General features: G+C 47.8%; 1 protein-coding gene and 1 long non-coding RNA gene across 9 annotated transcripts in view; one reads left to right on the top strand and one right to left on the bottom strand.

Moving 5' to 3' along the window:
- Window positions 1-791: 791 nt before the first annotated feature.
- LOC137453898 (uncharacterized) lies at window positions 792-6,496 on the bottom strand. 3 transcript variants are annotated; one of them, XR_010990481.1, is made up of 3 exons: window positions 6,320-6,496; window positions 3,968-4,110; window positions 792-3,144 (listed from the first exon to the last, which is right to left on the bottom strand). It is a non-coding gene; the product is annotated as an uncharacterized lncRNA (long non-coding RNA). The 3 variants fall into 3 exon arrangements; XR_010990480.1 differs by having other exon boundaries at window positions 6,151-6,461; XR_010990479.1 differs by having other exon boundaries at window positions 6,248-6,461.
- A 96-nt stretch (window positions 6,497-6,592) lies between these two features.
- The window catches only part of TCF7 (transcription factor 7), a 73,096-nt gene continuing 62,534 nt past the window's right edge, over window positions 6,593-17,154 (top strand). For all 6 annotated transcript variants that reach the window (XM_068163537.1, XM_068163546.1, XM_068163527.1 and 3 more), the window contains exons 1-3: window positions 6,593-7,282; window positions 7,390-7,456; window positions 7,800-7,906. In XM_068163537.1, coding sequence (XP_068019638.1) covers window positions 7,067-7,282; window positions 7,390-7,456; window positions 7,800-7,906 — 390 coding nt within the window. In that variant the 5' untranslated portion in view covers window positions 6,593-7,066. The remainder of the gene's footprint in view (window positions 7,283-7,389; window positions 7,457-7,799; window positions 7,907-17,154) is intronic.

The following is a 17,154-nucleotide window of genomic DNA, read 5'->3' as shown; positions in this document are numbered from 1 at the left end:
AATCTCTCCAGTGAAGGGGACTCCACAACCTCTCTGGGCAGCCTGCTCCAGGGCTCAGCACCCTCATACCATACAAGTTTCTCCTCCTCCTCATGTGGAACCTCCTGGGTTCCAGTTTGTGCCCATTGTCCTGTCCCTGGGCACCACTGAGCAGAGTCTGGCCCCAGCCTCTTGCCCCAGATCCTTTAGCTCTTGCTGGGCATTGCTCAGATCCCCTCTGGGGCTGCTCTTTTCCAGGCTCAACAGGCCCAGGGCTGTCAGCTTTTCCTCTTCACAGATATGCTCTAGGCCCCTCAGCATCTCCATAGTCCTCGATTGCCTTGTAAGGATTTTGTTAAACTGCAAAGGACCCTGGCAGAGAAAAAAGAAACACAGTACTTTGGGTAGGTGAAAATAAGGTTTTACAGACCTGAAAATCAACGTGTTTTGCCCTTTAGTTTACAGGAAAAACGGCTGTGGAAGCAGTGAGTGTGATTCTGCAAATCCGTCTGCATGGGTCCCTTTAATTGAGAGCCATGACTCATCACAGTGGGGACTATTGGGATGCTTGCATGACCACAGGATGCAGCTCTGGAAAAGTGTTTTTGTAAACAAATAAACATGCTTCTTCCTGTTTGAAACTCAGATCTTTCAGCACTGGGCAAGCCCCAGAGAACCTGTCAGTGAAAGTCACCAGAAATATTATCACCACGATGCCAGTTGCTTGGTCCAGTTCCAACAGCAGGAGGTGAACAAAACACATGGGGTGAAAAATAGACAAGTCTTTTAAAATCCTTTAATAATCTGAAGTGTTATTTGTATCAGGAAGAAAGAAAAGGCTTGTTGAGTGAAAATTGCCCTAAAGAGACAGGCTTAAAACTAAAATCTGACAAAATCAAACCCATATCCTCTAAACCAAGGAACAGCCAAAAGGAGAGATGTTGGGAGACCTGATGGTGGCTTATGCCATGTTGTGCTGTACATGCAGGGAGTTCTCCGAAGGGCTATCTCCAAACTGGATCTCTCATTACAGCTTTTGACATCTGATGAAGTCCTTTGTGAGAGATTGTCCTCTTTTTTCTGGAGAAAGCAGGATGCTGGCCCCAGTCAGCAGGCTGCAGTGCCTTTGCTCCTTGCCTCCCAAGGGGGAAAACAGGAGTCTGCGGTCCTAACAGCTGGAAACATTGTCAGGAAAGAGTGTAGACATCTGAAAGCAGCCCAAATATTGCAATGTCAGGGAGTAAATTTTCTGTTGAGATTTTAGAAGCAATCTTCTGTCTGTTGCCAGTGAACCCTTTAAGTATGTTTAGATCAATGCATGAAATCAAATAAACACTTAATATCCTGCAAGAGTGAGTCAAGTAGGGAAGCAGCTGAGCAACTCTTTGACCCTTTTTTTTGTTGTTGTTGCAGACTAACAAAGCTGGGGGATGCTCCAAACCAGCACAAAATCCTGCTGCACTCAGGCATACAGGAGTAAAGGAAAGGCCAAGTGGAAAGAACGCCAGGCTTTGCTGGGTTGAGATGCTTCAGCTGCAAACGATAGATCTATTTTACCTATTAGAGCTTGTCTAGACTAAGGAAATGTTGCTGCTATGACTGTGCTGAGGTAATTGCACCACTGTAAACCCCTTTGGGCAAAACAGAGCTTTCAGTGGCCTGATTTACACTGGTGCTTTGCCAGGCTTAGTTCAGCTGGTAGAAGCCAGTCCTCCAGGAGATCCTACCCCCAGCTGGAACCCCACACAGGGCTTTTCATCCCTCTCATCTGAAACGTTGGCACTGTCCATCTATCAATCAAGCCACCCTTACAGGATGATCAGTCAAATGTTCTCCTCCAAAAGAATGGAGACTGTTTAGTAGAGAGTTGATTAGCTGGGTACAAAAAAAAAAACCATCTTGAAATAATTCTGGTTTTAAACTAAAGCGTGTCAGGGAAACGGATTGGCTACAAATGGGAAGACAGATGTAGGACGGTTGACCTCTGCCAGGGACAGATGCATTCTTCACCCACATTATATGAACCCCTGTGAGAGAAGGTGGAGTAAAAGGGGAGCTACTCCTCTAGTAAATGAACAAAAAACCCAAACAAACAAACCAGCTAAATGAAATAAATCCAAGTGCTTCACTCTGAAGCCCTTTTTAAAGACCAGAAGGTGAAACTTTAGCCTGAGAGAAGTTAGTGGCAACATTTACATTGAGTTTAAGAGAGAGGCTTCACTTAACCTAATGTGTATGGAGAAGCCACATAATGCAGCAGAGGAATACATGTGCTGAATTTCGCACAGAGTATTCAGAGAACATGCTGATAAATGCAGGTGGAGGGACAGACAGACTGACTGGCAGGCAGACTGGGTTATAATTTAATCTGGTTTACTGTTATCTGTAGGTGTTACAGTTAAGATGTTCTGAAAAGTTCTTATAGAGCTTTAGTTCTCAACAGCCACTGGAAGGGCAAATAGAGACTCTAGCAGCAGAGGCAGCTCCTTTACAAGTCTTTTCATTAAAAAAAATAAAAAAAGAGGGAGGAAAGAAGTCTGAAGCACAAAGATGACATCAGAAAAGTTCCTCAGTTCACAGATGGCTGCACCTTTCCCCAAAAATTCAAATAGGAACCCTGGATTGATTTAATCACCCATACAAGCAAAAAACTGTAATGAAGAATCCTCAGTGCCAAATCAGTTTCTCGGGACCTTTTCCATGTAAATAGTACAAATCAAACCTTGAAGTTCAGTGCAGATATGATCTGACAAGTCAGCCAGGCTTCTGGGTTTGCTTTGATCCAGCTCCAGAAATATTTTATCCAAGGTAAAGTTGTTTTTTAAGTGTTTTCCATTTGAGTTTTTAATTTTGGATATTCATCACATAAGAAAGTTGCTTAGAATGCTTCTAACATGGGTCTGGCTGAACTGACTCATGGCACCAAACATGAAGATTTCCTTTCATTTATACCATTTCAGCTGGCTTGGGTAGTTTTAGTGGCGCAGTGGACGTGCAAAACCAGAGCCGAAGATTTCCAAGCATCAAGTCAGGTCACCTCCAACATTCTCAGTGCTGCCCCACTCCTAGGTGTGCTGGTGGAAGAAGGTCACTGGGTCTTTGTTTTCTGAAGGAGTCCCTGCTGCCGTTCCCTCAGGACACTGTCTGGAAGCAACAGTGCCTTCCCTGGGAAGAAAACCTCGACGTTAGGCTTATTCTGATTTTTTTGGTGTGTTTTACTCATTCTGTTTTGGTTTGGTTTGTGGCTTTCTGCTTTACTTATTCTCAGGGGTGGTTTTTTTTGTGTGTTTCACTTATTCTGATTGTTGTGGTTTAGTTATCCTGATTTTGGGTGTTTTCCCTATTCTGATTTTTTGTGTTTTCCTTATTCTGATATTTTTTGTGGTTTACTTTTCTTCTTCTGCTTGTTAAAAAATAAATAAATTTGGGTTTAATTTTTTGTTGCTCCATTCTAAAGCTGGGATGAAGATGCTGCACTTCAGAAAACTACATATATAGTAAATCTATAAAAGTAAGCTTGTTCCAAATTCTCCCTGTTGCGTTTCTCCACGCATATTTAGACACCTTGCTGCAGGCACCCTGCTCTCAAAGATTCATCTCCTGTGAATAATGTAAAATATTCTGGATTCTCTTTACTTCCCACAAATTGGTACCTTGCATATTTAGAGCTAACAGAGCCCCTTTTTTTCTTTTCCCCTCGAATACGTGGTGTCAGGGTAACAAAAATAAGATGGATCTTTTATTTTGGCCCTTAAATATAATGTTGTTAAATGTGCCCACCAGAAATGTAGGATAAAATATTTGCTCTGCTTGAAGCTTATGTGATATTTGTATTCTAAGCCTCACCACAGTGGGTTTCTTTAAATAGAAGCTATACTTTACTCCTAAATTGCTTAAGGCAAAGGAAGCAGAGATGATGTTTTTATGAATGTTTAAATGCAAATGGAACTGAGAGTGAATGCTATGCTAGCTAACATCAAAGGCTCACCAAAGTCTCTGCATTAATGAGGCTCTTTGTTTCCTGGATCACAGATTACAACAGGTTTCCAACTCATTGCCAAGGCTTTATCTCCATTTGGGAGGGCTGTAAATCTCAGACGATTTTTTTCACATGCAAAACAAGAGGATCATCTGAAAGAAGAGGGGGGAAATATAAATCTTAAAGTCGCAAATATTTAATTCAAATGTTTATTGCTCAAAGTGGCTGCAGCTTGTTTTACTTTGGTAGTATTGAGAAGAATGGAAATGTGCAGATGGAGTTTCCTATGGAGTAACCCACTTCTTCATCTGGATGGGAGAGTAAAGCAGGGGGAAAAAAAAACAGTCAAGAGCATCTCTTTCCTCTCCCACCTCCTTCAGCCCAGCCTAAACTGTGTTCCCCCCTCGTAAATCAGAACAATAATTCTATGTCATGCAAAATCAGCAACTAGCAGAAAGAGAGATTCTGCTTCATTTAAATATAGTCACTGCTTTTCAAAGAGGCTGCAACTAGTTCTTCTCCTCCCCAAAAAGTAATAAGATTATATCCCTAGTAATAATACCCTAATTAACAAGAAAAATAGGGACCATGATCTTTAGCTTCCTATTCAAGGGCTGAATGAGACAATATGTAGTATATTGGGTCAGAAAAAACAATTTACATGGCGTCATTACAGTCTGTACCAAAGCCTCCAGGACCCAGGGCTATCTTATGCAATCTTAATTAAGGAAAACAAATATCGGGGTGTTGTTTTAAGCTACCGGAGACATGCACAGGGCCTGTCGTATGTGATCAGAAGAGATGGGGAGTTTCCTTTTCCATGGGAACTGCTTCAGAACAAACTCCGAGGCAAACACACAAGTGTCTAGTGCCTTGGAAATGGGCTGCAGTTGGTAATTTCACATTTCCTGACCCTCTGGGCCACTCAGGAAAACTAGCAATTTTCTGCCATCCAATGTCATGTCTGTGCCGGCAATGGGGCCAGGGATGAGGGAGCGATGGTGGGGAGTTGCCTAGAGGCATTGTGGATGCCTCATCCCTACATGTGTTAAAACCAGGCTGGAGGAGGCTTTGGGCAACCTGGGCTAGTGGGAGGCATCCCTACCCACAGCAGGTGGCTGAACCCCAGTTCAGGGCCCTTCCAACTCAAGCCATTCCATGACTCCATGAATATCATCCCGGGGTTCCGTGGGCATCTGCAGCCCTATGTGCATGTGCCACCTGTGGCCACAATGACACGGTCGTTGGGGGCACACGTGTGTGTGTGTGCACACACATATGTGATGATTTGTGTGTGCACCTCTGCATATACTGATGCGTGTGTGCACAAGTGCCTTAATGTGTTTCTGCAGCCCCATCTGTTTAGTTGTGTACTGATCTGTGCTTGTAGTCACAGGCCAATGTGGGAGTGCAGATGTTTTTGTGTGTGCAGATGTGTTTCTGCCTGCTGTTGCGTGCTGTTGCGTGCTGGCCTGTGCCGATGTGTTAGGAGATGCACACAGATGAGTGTGGATGACTGCTCATACGTGCCAGATGTGGAGCTGTGCCTACTGATGTGTACAGATGTGTAGATGCACACACAGACACCTGCAGAGCCACATGTGTGGCCATGAAGGTGTGGTCGTGTGTCCATGCACATGTACAACTCCACACGCAGAGGAGAACACAGAGCTATGTGCAGACACTTATGAGGTGTGTGTGCATGGAAGCACACACATATGCAGATTCTTGTACAGATATGGGCGGGTGAAGATATACAGGTAGATGAGTGCATGCAGATGACTGTGTGCGCACAGATGTGTGTGTAGGCATGTGTGTGCACGTGTGTCTAGACAGATGTGTGTGCATACATGAGTACAGATGTGTGCTGAACAGCTGGATGTGCTGGCATGATGTGTACACATCTGCACACGTCACAGAACCATCAAGGCTGGAAAAGACTGCTAAGGTCATCAAGTCCTAATCTAAACTAACCCTAACCCAACACCTCCATGAGCTCCATGACATGAGTGTGCACCGATGTGCGCTCACACAGCTGCATGTGCAGCCCTGATGTGCACACGTGTGTACGTGTGTAGAGATGTGTGCTCAGATGTGCACGCGTGAGTACGTCTGTGGATACAGCGGAGCGCACACATCCTGGGGCCGCAACGAGTCCCCAAAATCACCAGCCCCATCACACCACCTCTCACCGTGCAACCAGTCCAGGCTACAGCAGCGGCGGCCAGCGAGACCCCACCTCCCCGCACGGAGCCGAGCCAGGGTGCGGGGCTCACCCCACCACACTACCTCAGCGCGGGGGCCACCGAGTCGATCCGTCTGTCACTTTAAGGCAGGCTGCCGTGCGCGGTGTGTACATACGTGCGTGTGTCCGTGTGCGTCTGTCCGTGTATGTGTCGGTGTGTCCGTCTGTCCCGCCCCCGGTCCCGCCCCGCCGCTGCCAATCACCGGCGGCCGCTTTGATGTCGCAGCCCTTGGCCGCCGCGCCGCCGCGTTCGCACACAGGCACCGGCCGCTCCGTGCCTTCGGCTGCCGCCGCCTCCCGCTGCTCCCGGGGAAACTTTCCGGGGCTCGGAGAGAAGGAGAAGGAAGACGAAAAAGAAGGGGGGTGAGGGGGCGGCGGCAGCGGCACCGGGGCGGGGGGTGGTAGTGGGGGGGTGGCTTGTCGCTACCCGGCATCCCGCAACGCCTGCCCGCCCGCAAGCCTGCCGAGCCCCCCGCCAGCGGCCGGGGAAGGAGGGGTGGGGAGGAGGAAGGAAGGAAGGAAGAGATTTAGGGAGGAAAAAGTCATTCGAGTTAATCTGAACATTTAAAAAGGAGTTTGAAGAGGGGGGGAAATTGGGAAAAGTTTAAAAGTCGAAAGTGGAAAGGAAAAAAAAACTTCGAAAAGAGAAAAAAGGAGAGAGAAAATTTGCCTTTTTTGTTTTTAAGCGAGAAAAAAAATCAGGGAGGTTAAAAGAAAACAACAACCAAAACAACCAAGAAAAAAACAAAACAACAACAAAAACCAAACATCAACCCAAACCAGAATAATTGGGAAGGTCTCGGTCCGGGCGGCGCAGAACAACAGCAATCGCCGGGGAAGTTGCTGCGCGGGGCGGGGGGAAGATGCCTCAGCTGGGCAGCGGCGGCGGGGACGACCTGGGGGCCACCGACGAGATGCTGGCTTTCAAGGACGAGGGCGAGCAGGAGGAGAAGATCCCCGAGAATGCCTTCACGGAACGCGACCTGGCCGACCTCAAGTCCTCGCTGGTGAACGAGTCGGAAGGCAGCGGTAGCCCGGCCACCGCCGCCGCCGCTGTGGTGGCCGCCGCCGATCCCGAGGTGAGCCGGGTCCGGGACGAGCCAGCCATCCCCCGCCCCGGCTCCGCGCCCTGCACCCCGTCACCCACCGCTCTGCCCCTCTCTTTTTCTCTCTCCCCCCAATGCAGGCCATCAGGCGTGTGCAGGATCCACAGAGGGTTTATCAGGAAAAGCTCCCGGACCACATGGATGACGGTTAGTCATGGTCACCCCTGGGTCTGTATGCCACCCGTCACCACCCCTGGCCACCCCATCCAGCCCCTCAGTTCCTAACCCACTGCCCCATGACCCATGAGGGCTGCCAGCTTGCCGGACAGAGCCCACCTGGGGACAACTGTTCCGGCAGCAACGAACCACCCCAGTGCCCTGCATGGGGGACCAAGCATCCTAGGGCACCCTGGTACTCCCCCATCACCCTCCCCAAGGAGTGTAGGGTGCAAAGTCCCAAAATGTGCTGTAACTTCTCTAGGGTCCCCCAGCGAGCAAAGGAATCGCCTGTCCTAAGGTGAATCTTGATGGAAAAATCAACTTTTCACAGGTATTAAGCATCAGGACCCAGGGATGTACAAAGGATCTGCGTATTCTGGCTACCCTTTCCTCATGCTCTCAGACCCTTACCTGCCGAACGGATCTATGTCACCCCTGGTGAGTGCAGCCTCTCCTCACGGGGAGGTTCCATGGTCTCTCTAACTGCTGAAGTGTGTCACAGGTATCTGCAAGAGCCTGCATGTGCTTTTTATCCTGGTTTCTAAGATGGCCCAGTGCTGTGCTGTCCAAACCAGAGGGAGAAGGAGTGGGAAGGGGGAAAGATTCTCAGCAGCAAACACCTGCTTCACTCCAAATTTGCTGGAGGAGTTTCTTTTTCAACCTGCCCATCATCTGGGTTTTCCTTTACCCTAATGTCTAGTGGAAGAACATCCCTTCCTTTCACTGAGCCACAGGGTTTGGAGGCAAGCAGCTTCTGGTGTTTGTGTTCAGGGATCTGTCCTGCAGCTTAATCGCAGTGTGGTGTATCAGCTCGTAAACCAGCCAGGTGCTGTGGGCCAGAAGGTGGATTTCATACTTCAAAAACAGCAGTTGAGGTTTTTTAGGAAAAGCCTTAATACTGCTGAATATTCCTGTCTTCTTCCTGTAAAGTTTTACCCTCTGGGGTCAAATCAGCTTCAGTGATTCTATGTCTTGTATGTAAGTTTTTCTATCTGGATAATTAAATGAAAGGCTTCTCTACAAAACAGAGTTATCAGAACTTTGGAAAATAATGCCACAGTATCGCAGCAGATAGTCACTGCCTGTGTCGCTCCTGGGAAGCTGGCATTGCTGCCATCCTTTTGGGCCTTATTCTGCATTTGCAGTTGGTAAATGAGAACAGAACATCATTCACTTTATTTCACCTTCAGCTGTTAAGCTGTAAAGGGAGAAGGTTTAAAAGAATATATGATCTTATTGATTCAAACACTTTGCTCACTGGAGGGGTAGGATGTTAAACTGGAGTGATTAAAAATGGATGGATGAAACTCAAACTGTGATGAAATACTGTTCACTGGAATCACTGCCTGGTCCTCCCAGCTGTCCTTGCCAGCTTGGATGGCAGGAGATGCGTCCCTCCGTGATCCTGGTCGTGCCCCAGCACGGCCCACCCTTCTTGGAGGGCTGAGTTCCTGGCTTCAGATTGTTGTAATTTTGCTGAGATTGGTTTGCAGATATTGAGGATCAGTCCCTAAATTAAATCTTCCTTCAGCAAGAAAAGATGTGTTTGCAAGGCAGGGCCAATGTACGTGATTATAATCCAAACAATCTCTCGCTTCTTCCCTCATGTCCCTTCCTCCCTGTATCAGGTATCCCCATAAAATAGTAACCTTTTCTGGATAAATTTTAAATTACTATATTGAGCTTATCAAATCTGAGTGCAGGTACTTTGTTCCCTGGTGTAGAATCCGGGTAAATCCAGAGTTATACCAGCCCAGCAACCACTTGCTGCAGTGGGATAGTTCTTTTAATCTCAAGACCTTACCAGATGGGCAATGAAGTGCAAAAGCCTGTTTATTAGCAATTAAGCAGAAAAGTAGATCGTGGTTTGTGGGTTGCCTTTCCCTTCAATAATGTGATAAAAACCCAAGAGGCTGCTCTTGGAGCCACAGACTGGAGTACACAGACTGTTCAGAACTTAAAGAAGAGAAGGCTGAGTAGCAGAGAAGGAAAAGTCCCATCCCCTTGAGAGCCACAGAGAGCACTCGCCCCCTTGGCCAGCTTCTCTTAGGCCTTTTCAGGTCCTGCTGACAGGCCTGGTTTGTGTTGTGTGAATTGAAAAGCTGGTTTGATGTTTTTAGCTAAAACCCAGCTACTTAAGAGAAAACTGGAAGATTTCTGCCTTGATTTGGCACAACAGCTCGTTCTGATGTATCTTTCTGGGCAATTCTGTCTCGTGTCTTTGTTGACTGTGCAAAGTTTATCGTGGCAAATGATGTATTGCTCCCATATAGATTTATTGCTGCTGTGTATGTCAGGGGAAGTGTGGGCTATAATCTGGTGGCTGCTTCCAATAATTGAGGAGGTCAGATCTGTGCCTGAAGATTGCAGATACTTAACCAGCCATAAAAGTGTGTTTAATTAACACTTGAGCAGAGGCAGAGTCAGGGAGGAGGGCTGGAGCGAGTGAATGGGATTACGTATCGCCGTCATGCGTGCGCTTGATAGTGATGATTGTGTTTTGCTTAATGAGGCTTCCTGGAATGGTTGTTTGCAGCTGGGATTAACTGCAGAATCTTCACAAAATTAAAAATGTAAAATTATTAACCCAGGAGTATTTTGGCAAACAGTCAGGGCTTTACATCTGCCTGCCTGAAAACTCTCATGCAGCTCCCTGAGAGGCAAAGGAGGGGCAGCACCAAGGCTGTGGGTGGAACCCCCACCCTGTGACACCCCATAAAACCACGTTTTCTTTCCATGGGCTCACCCCTAGCCCCATTGGGGTGCTGCAAGGGATGCTGGAGCCGGTCCGGAGCACCTGCCCAGGTGGATGTGCTGCTACCAGCGTTACTGCCGTGCTGCTTTCCTTTTTGTCTGATTTGCTCAGCAGCAGCACTATTGTTTTGTTTCCCTTGAGGTGGTTGGAGCCTGCTAACTGTTCTCTGCTCCCCCAGCATCCTGCTAAGCTGCCCACATGTCCCCAGCCCAAATGGTCTCTTTTCTGTAGCAAAACACACCCACCTGTGTTATGTACATGCTCTGGTGTTGCTCCGGAGTGAGCAACTTAACCTGTTGGAGGTGGTGGTCTCCATCCCTAGAGGTGTTCCAGAGACATGTGGCCGTAGCACTTAGGCACACAGTTTAGTGGGCATGGGGGTGTTGGGTCAGTGGTTGGACTCAATGATCTTAGAGGTCTTTTTCCAACTGAAACAATTCTGTGATTCTGTGTCCAGGTACCTGACATAAGTAGCAATACCAAGCCCAGATGATGTCCCCAGCAAGCAGTGGGACGTAGCAATAGCCTTCCCACAGCAAGCAGATCCTGGGTGTTGAACTTGGTGAGCCACCTTTGCTGCAAACACTGGTTTAGAGTAATTCATAGAGTAATTTGGTCTGACAATGCCCTTAAGATCATTGACTCCAACCATTCTCTAACTCTGCCAAATCTGCCACTAAACCATGTCCCTCAGCACCACATCTCTGTGTCTTTTAAACACCTCCGGGAATGGAGGTACAACCACCTCCCTTGGGAGCCTTTCCCAGGGTTTGAGAACCCCTTCAGTGAAGAAGTTCAGTTGGAGTGATGCTGAGTTTAGTGAGTAGTCAGTGGAACTATCGAAGAGGGAAAGCAGGACTGAGGTGTGGACTGGACATTCATTTGCTCCTGGAGCTGGGAAGAAGGCAGCAAGCTGAACCCAAGTGTCTGGTGTTTTGGGAGGGTCCAGTGAGCCCCCATCAGCTGGCTGGGCTGAGGTGGCCGTGTTCAAGGTCCAGTGTGTTTCGGAGCATCCCAGGGTAGTCTGCATTCATCCGAAACCTCCAGCAGTACCCCGACTTCCAGGTGTCACATGTGCTGTCTCATGACTTCCCTTTGACTCCCCTGACTCTTGCAGAGTTCAGGGGAATCTGTAGGTTAAAAATCTGCAGGAAACTCTCAAAGCATATTAGCAAGTTGAGAAACTTTCTCTAAATGAAACAGAAAATCGTAAAAGTATATCCTCTCTTAAATAGTACAAATGACTTCAAATCAAATTAAGGTACATCCTTCGTAAGAACATCAGCCTTTCAGGTGGTTACAAGGATGAGAGGTCAGACATGGTCAAACATGTTAACACTTTGATCAGATTGAAATATTTTTCTTACTACAGCTGTATAATTGAGTTTAGACCCGAGGGGGTTTTCTGAACGTTGTTATATCTTGTACCATGCGGCAGTTAAGTGGTAGCAGGAGCCTTCAAGAAGTTCCTTTACCTTCCTTTTGTAAATAGGTTTGGAAAAGAGGGGAATGTGGTGTGCTGTGCTGTGGTGTGCTGTGTGTGGGGCAGAAGCCTTCCTACTCCAGTTGATGGAAGAGCTCCTGGGAGAGCTCCTTGTACCTCCTCTGCACCTCTGTGGTGTGTGAGGTGTGCAGGCAGAATTCAGATGTCCTGTAACACAGATCAACCATCTGTCCCTGTCAGAAACAGAGCTCCCAGGGGCTCTGGGGCTCTGGAAAACAGACACTGCCTCATTTTCTTAATTGTTGCCTAACTGGAGCTCAGGTAGGAGCAGAAGGGTGATGCTGCACTCCCAAGCTCAGGCCTGGGAAATAGTGCACGTGTCCAGAGCCTGGTCCCCGTGGTCCACTTGGCTCCTTGAGCTTGGTTCCTGGTGGTTAGATTTGAAATGCCCCCTTGGGCAGGGCATGATGAAAGCACAGTTACTGCTGTTCTGGGGCCACAGGTCCCAGATGTCTAACATGGTCAGAAAGCGTGGAGCTAAGCCTCCTGCTGCCCTGCACCAGACACAAGCTCAGGCAGCAGCAGAAGCACTCAAGAAGCCCTGGGACCTGGCTTCTGCTGCTGTAGCCCTCTTCCCTCCAGGCTGCTCTATCCTTTTGCAGGGAGAGGCTGGTGACCCTGCAGCAATTGGTGGAAGGAAATCTGCAGCTTGGCTGTTTCAGTGGAGAGGTCTTTCTGTCCTAGCTCACACTGTCAGGACAATAGCTTTTGCTTTTTCCTGTGTCATGTCCTAATCCTGTTCTAATCCTCGGAGTCACCTTGTGATGGGGACTTGGGCTGTTTCATCCCTCTCCAGATGCTGTGCATGGAAGGAGGGCAGCTGCAAGCAAATAGTAGCTCCGTGTGTTCCCAGCAGTGTGAGGGCAGCATCCCTGTCAGGCCCCCTGGCAGCTCTGGGACTTGCCAGCATGTTAGTCTGTCCCCGTAAATTCTTATCTTCCTGGCAGAAAGCATGAGGAACGTGGTGGCTGCTGATGGACATCCTGTCAGACAGAGAGATGAGCAATTTGTTCCCTCCTGAGCAGAGCAAATATGCTTCTTCCAGCTCTTCCACCTAGCTTGAAACAGGATAATGATGAAAACAATTTTTTTTATATATATGTAGATAGATATAGACATTTTAAAGCATAATATTAGCTAGGTGGATGTACCCAGGCACAGGGTTTCCAAGGTAATTTCTTGCATGTCTCATTCAGGCTTGGTTCCCCCCCCAAGGAAAATTCTTGTGTTAATTTGTGAGTTCATATCACACCCTCAGTTTTGAAGCAGAACCTCCCTTTGAAATAAATTAGAGCGTTCTACCTAAGCAGGAGTGACATGATACAGCACTGCCTGTGTGTGGTCCTAGGAGAGCCTGGGTTTGAAAACTGTTGGGAATGAAAAAAAACAAAAAGAGGGGGGGAAAAAATGTCACAGGGAAACAAAAGCAAGTTTTATGTAAATCTGTGGATGTGAATGAGCCTGCACGTGATTCAGACAGCCAAACAATATCTCCTCTCCCACTGGGATTCTTTCTCAGGCTACCCTGGGACTGGCTTCCCAGGCATGGGATGCTGGGGGGGGAGTTGCTGAGTTCCTGTACGGTGAGGGCAGCAGTTCTTGCAGGCTGCCAACTGGTGCTGCTTGTGAAATATTTTTAGCTCAGACAGTTGAGAATTTGAAGAGGAAATCAAAAGCCTAACATCAACTCAAGCTCCCAGAGCTCATCTATATTAATGATTGATAGTTTTAAGATTTTAACTGTGGAGAGCAAAATTATTTGGGTCTAGCAGCACCCAACAAGTCAGAGATGAAAGAACAGAGCTGGTCTGGGATCCAAAGCTTTAATGCAGAGAAGCAGGCAGTGGTGGGAGGGTGATGAGGAGTTCTGCAACGTGCTCTTGCTGCTCACCAGCAGGATATGTGTCCTCTTGCAGCTGCAGTCCCTCCCCTGTAGTAACTCTCCATTCACCATTGAATTCCTGCATCTGAGTGGATACTGAGTAGTGCATATGATTGGGTGTGCTGGTATTTGCTGTTTGAGTGCCGTGTGTGTGCCTGTGACTAAGCAGACATTGCTGAGATGCAGGGATGGCTGTTGGCTGCTCTCATGGATCATCTGTGAAGGGCCAGATCCTATCACAGGCTGAACCCCTCTCTCATCTCTAGCATGATCTGCAGGGGAAGCAGGGTTTCAGGACATGGGTGGTGTGCACTGCACACCTAAGATTGCAGCCTGCTCCGGACTGTGTGTCTGGGTGTGCAGGACATGATGGTTATTGGTAGAGCACCATCAGATGCTGAGAAATATCAACAGTCTTGAGGAAATGTCTACAGCTGGTCATTTGTTTCAGACCCACACTTCTTTGGCTGCCCTTTGGCCATTCAGCAACATCAAATTTAGTCTTCATTTTGTACAGCCCCCTCACTAATTCCCCACAGAGAAGGTGAAGGAAGGACCTGTGAACATCACAGGTGCTCACAAGGAGGCTGTGCTGGGCAGGGTGGGTTTTGGTCAGGCATGTGTGATAAAAGCAGTTCAGTCACTAAAATCTCCTGCCCCATGTGCAAGTCGCAGATCCCTCCTGAAATCCTCAAGGATTGTCTTTTACCATCTGTTGCATTGATTTGAGAATGTTGCCAGAGATCTACAGCACTGTCCTCTTGGAGAGGACACCGTGGCATTGTCTCTCTCACCCCTCTGAGATGTTGGGCTGTCCACAGCTATCACATAAGGTCATTTACTGCTCATTTCCTTGGTTTCTCGTGCCTCTGCTGCTTCAGCTCACTGCTCGTAGTGCCAGGAGATGGCTGATGTCAGCATCTCTCCGGGCCGATGGGCTCTTACCTCATCATTTACCAGGGGTGGGTGGAGGGCACAGAATTTGGAGAGGAGGCACAAGTTGCTTCCTGAACTCTTTGCAGAGCCACTGTGGCAGGGAGAACTTCAGAGCCTGGCTACATCCCAGGTTGGTGCCAAGATGGGACTTGTGAGTCCCCTCCACAGGCTCTCTCATGGGCTGTTCCTCCAGACCTCCCCTTAAAAGGCAGTCTTTGATGTGATACATGCTCATCAGTCTGTGTGTCTGAGGGATGAAGCAAAGGTTGGGGAGCTGGACCCATGACTCAGAGGGTTGCTAACAGGATACAGAGATGGTCATTTCCTACTTTCCAGTTTTAATTCAGCTGAATCAGTAAAGACTGAACACCAGTTGCCTCTGCTGGCTTGTCAAGCGGTCTGTCCAGGAGGGCATGGCTTCCTCCAGCCCTCAGGCAGGGCGAGTACCTTGGTGTGAGTGATGAGATGTCCTGGGAACCTGCAAAGTCTGTACCAAGCCCTCTGCAACTGTTGGCTGAGATCTTCGTTCTCACCTTGGGACTGCCAGTTCAGCACATGCTGCTGGCTCACAAACCTACCTACCTCAGTTCTTAAAGGAAGTGATTGCAACATGTGTGCCTCTGAGCCTTGATCACAGCAGGATCTGTTTCTTGGTCACCTCTTAGTGATCTCGGACAAAGAGCTCTTGCCTTCACCCCCTTACAGAGCAAGCTGTCACTGTTCTGTCCTATGGCATTTCCTCTAGAGTTTTACCTTTGGGTCTTTAGAATTTATGACCCTTCCCAAAGTCATGAAGGACTATTCCACTACCGCAGCCTCTGTGAGGTGGTTTCACGGAGAAAGCGAGATGTTTGGTCAGTACTGAGGATAGGGAGGGTTAGCAGAGCCTGGCGGGATGAGCAGTGTGCAGAAGCATCCCACTGGCTGGAAGCGTTGGTCAAGAGGTCACCAAAGTGGTTTTAAACCACCGTTCCTCTCTCATCTGCTGCTTCTGTGCCAAACACAGCACAATTGCAAGGAGGAGAATCAAGTTCATTGTGTTGCATGGGGTCCCAGAATCAGCATTTTGTTAAACAAAACAATAAACTCAACAATGCTGTGGTGAGTTTTTGAAACCAAAGTGAAGCTGGATCCTAGAATCTGGAGCACTTTTCCCCTTGGGTTATAACAACTTTACATCTGATTAAATGATAGGCGAAAATGTCTCAACGGTGTCTCCTTTGTTCATGGAGAATCTGGAACACCTCTGCCTTCAAGAGCTCTGTGCTAATCATGCACTGACCCAAAAGAAACCCCAGTTTTTTAAAAGTGATTCAGCTCGAGCGCTGCATGTTGCATTTGTTTGCTGGTGTGGTTTGCTCTGGGGAATAGCACACACGAGGGTAAGCAGAGGCTCTCCTCTGATGGGATTTGCACAAAAGCTAAATCATAGAATCAAGGAATGGTTTGGGTTGGAAGGTGCCTTAGGGATCATCTGGTCTGTGAAAGCCCGAGATCACAAAGTGACTCAGCGCAGAGGGGGTGCAATTTCAAACACTCATGGAAGAAGCACTGGGGAGGTCTTCCCAGCAAAATGCTCACAAAGGATCAGAAATGTGAGGCTCCTGAGGCTGAGGAGATGGCCCTGTGGAGATTGCTTTCAAGTGTTGGAAATAAGCCATTGTTAGATCTACTCCATGAAAACTTGTCCATAGTGTGGAGAGGCTGAGGAGTTGGTGCCCCGAGAGAGGAAAGGCTGATTCTGACGTGAGAGACAGGGCACAGCCCCCGACACCAGCCAGAATATGGCCTTTGCGCTTCGGCTTCCTGCAATCGCTCACAGACTGTGCCGGTGCCAGCTTTGATCCGACCCTCCAAAGGGACACATGGATTCAGAAAGCCAGGTGATGTCTTGTGGGATCACATCCTGCTGTCCTGAGTGTTCCTTTGGGACTAAAATACCCATCTGAACTCTAAATCCAAACCAGAAGCAATAATATAAAATGAGGAATAAACCAACAATAATAAAAACAAACCCCAACCTAACCCACCCCAACCTTCTTGTTTAACTTTCTCTGATACAAAGCAATTTCTCCAGGACTGAGCACCATATGAAACACATTATAAATGCTCTTGTAAAATCCACATCATTATACCACATGAAAGGCTGGGTCCTAAAAATAGCCATTGAGAGAGGATGCAGGCTAGTAGCAATTTGGGTGATCATGAAATGCTTGTGTTGACATCTCTATGCCTGCACACCCACAGAAAGCTTTGACTTTTGAATATTCTTAGCAACATTTGTGCTTCGTGGAATTTTCTACATTCTGCTCCCACCCCTTGCTCAGTGGTGTTCCTTTCTTATTTTCCCTTAACCCTGGTTTGGGGTAAATGAATTTGTGTTATTTATTTTGCAAAGGACTCTCTGCTGGGTGTCAGTTGCACAGCAGTTGACAGTGCAGTTGTGTTTCCCTATCTCCTAGCAATGGAAGTACTTTCTTTGCCCTCAACACACATATACCTCCCTGATGTTTTGGAGGGGTAACTGTCAGATACAAACCCAGCGCGTTAGATGATAGCACGAGGAGCTACCACATCTACACAGCCTCTGTATCTGCTGTAGTATTCCA

Source organism: Melanerpes formicivorus, unplaced genomic scaffold (assembly GCF_026170545.1).
Source record: "Melanerpes formicivorus ecotype bairdi unplaced genomic scaffold, bMelFor1.0.p_v2 SCAF_2, whole genome shotgun sequence".
NCBI lineage: Eukaryota > Metazoa > Chordata > Aves > Piciformes > Picidae > Melanerpes > Melanerpes formicivorus.
The sequence above is the reverse complement of the archived record's forward strand: the minus strand, read 5'-3'. Positions and strand labels throughout refer to the sequence as shown.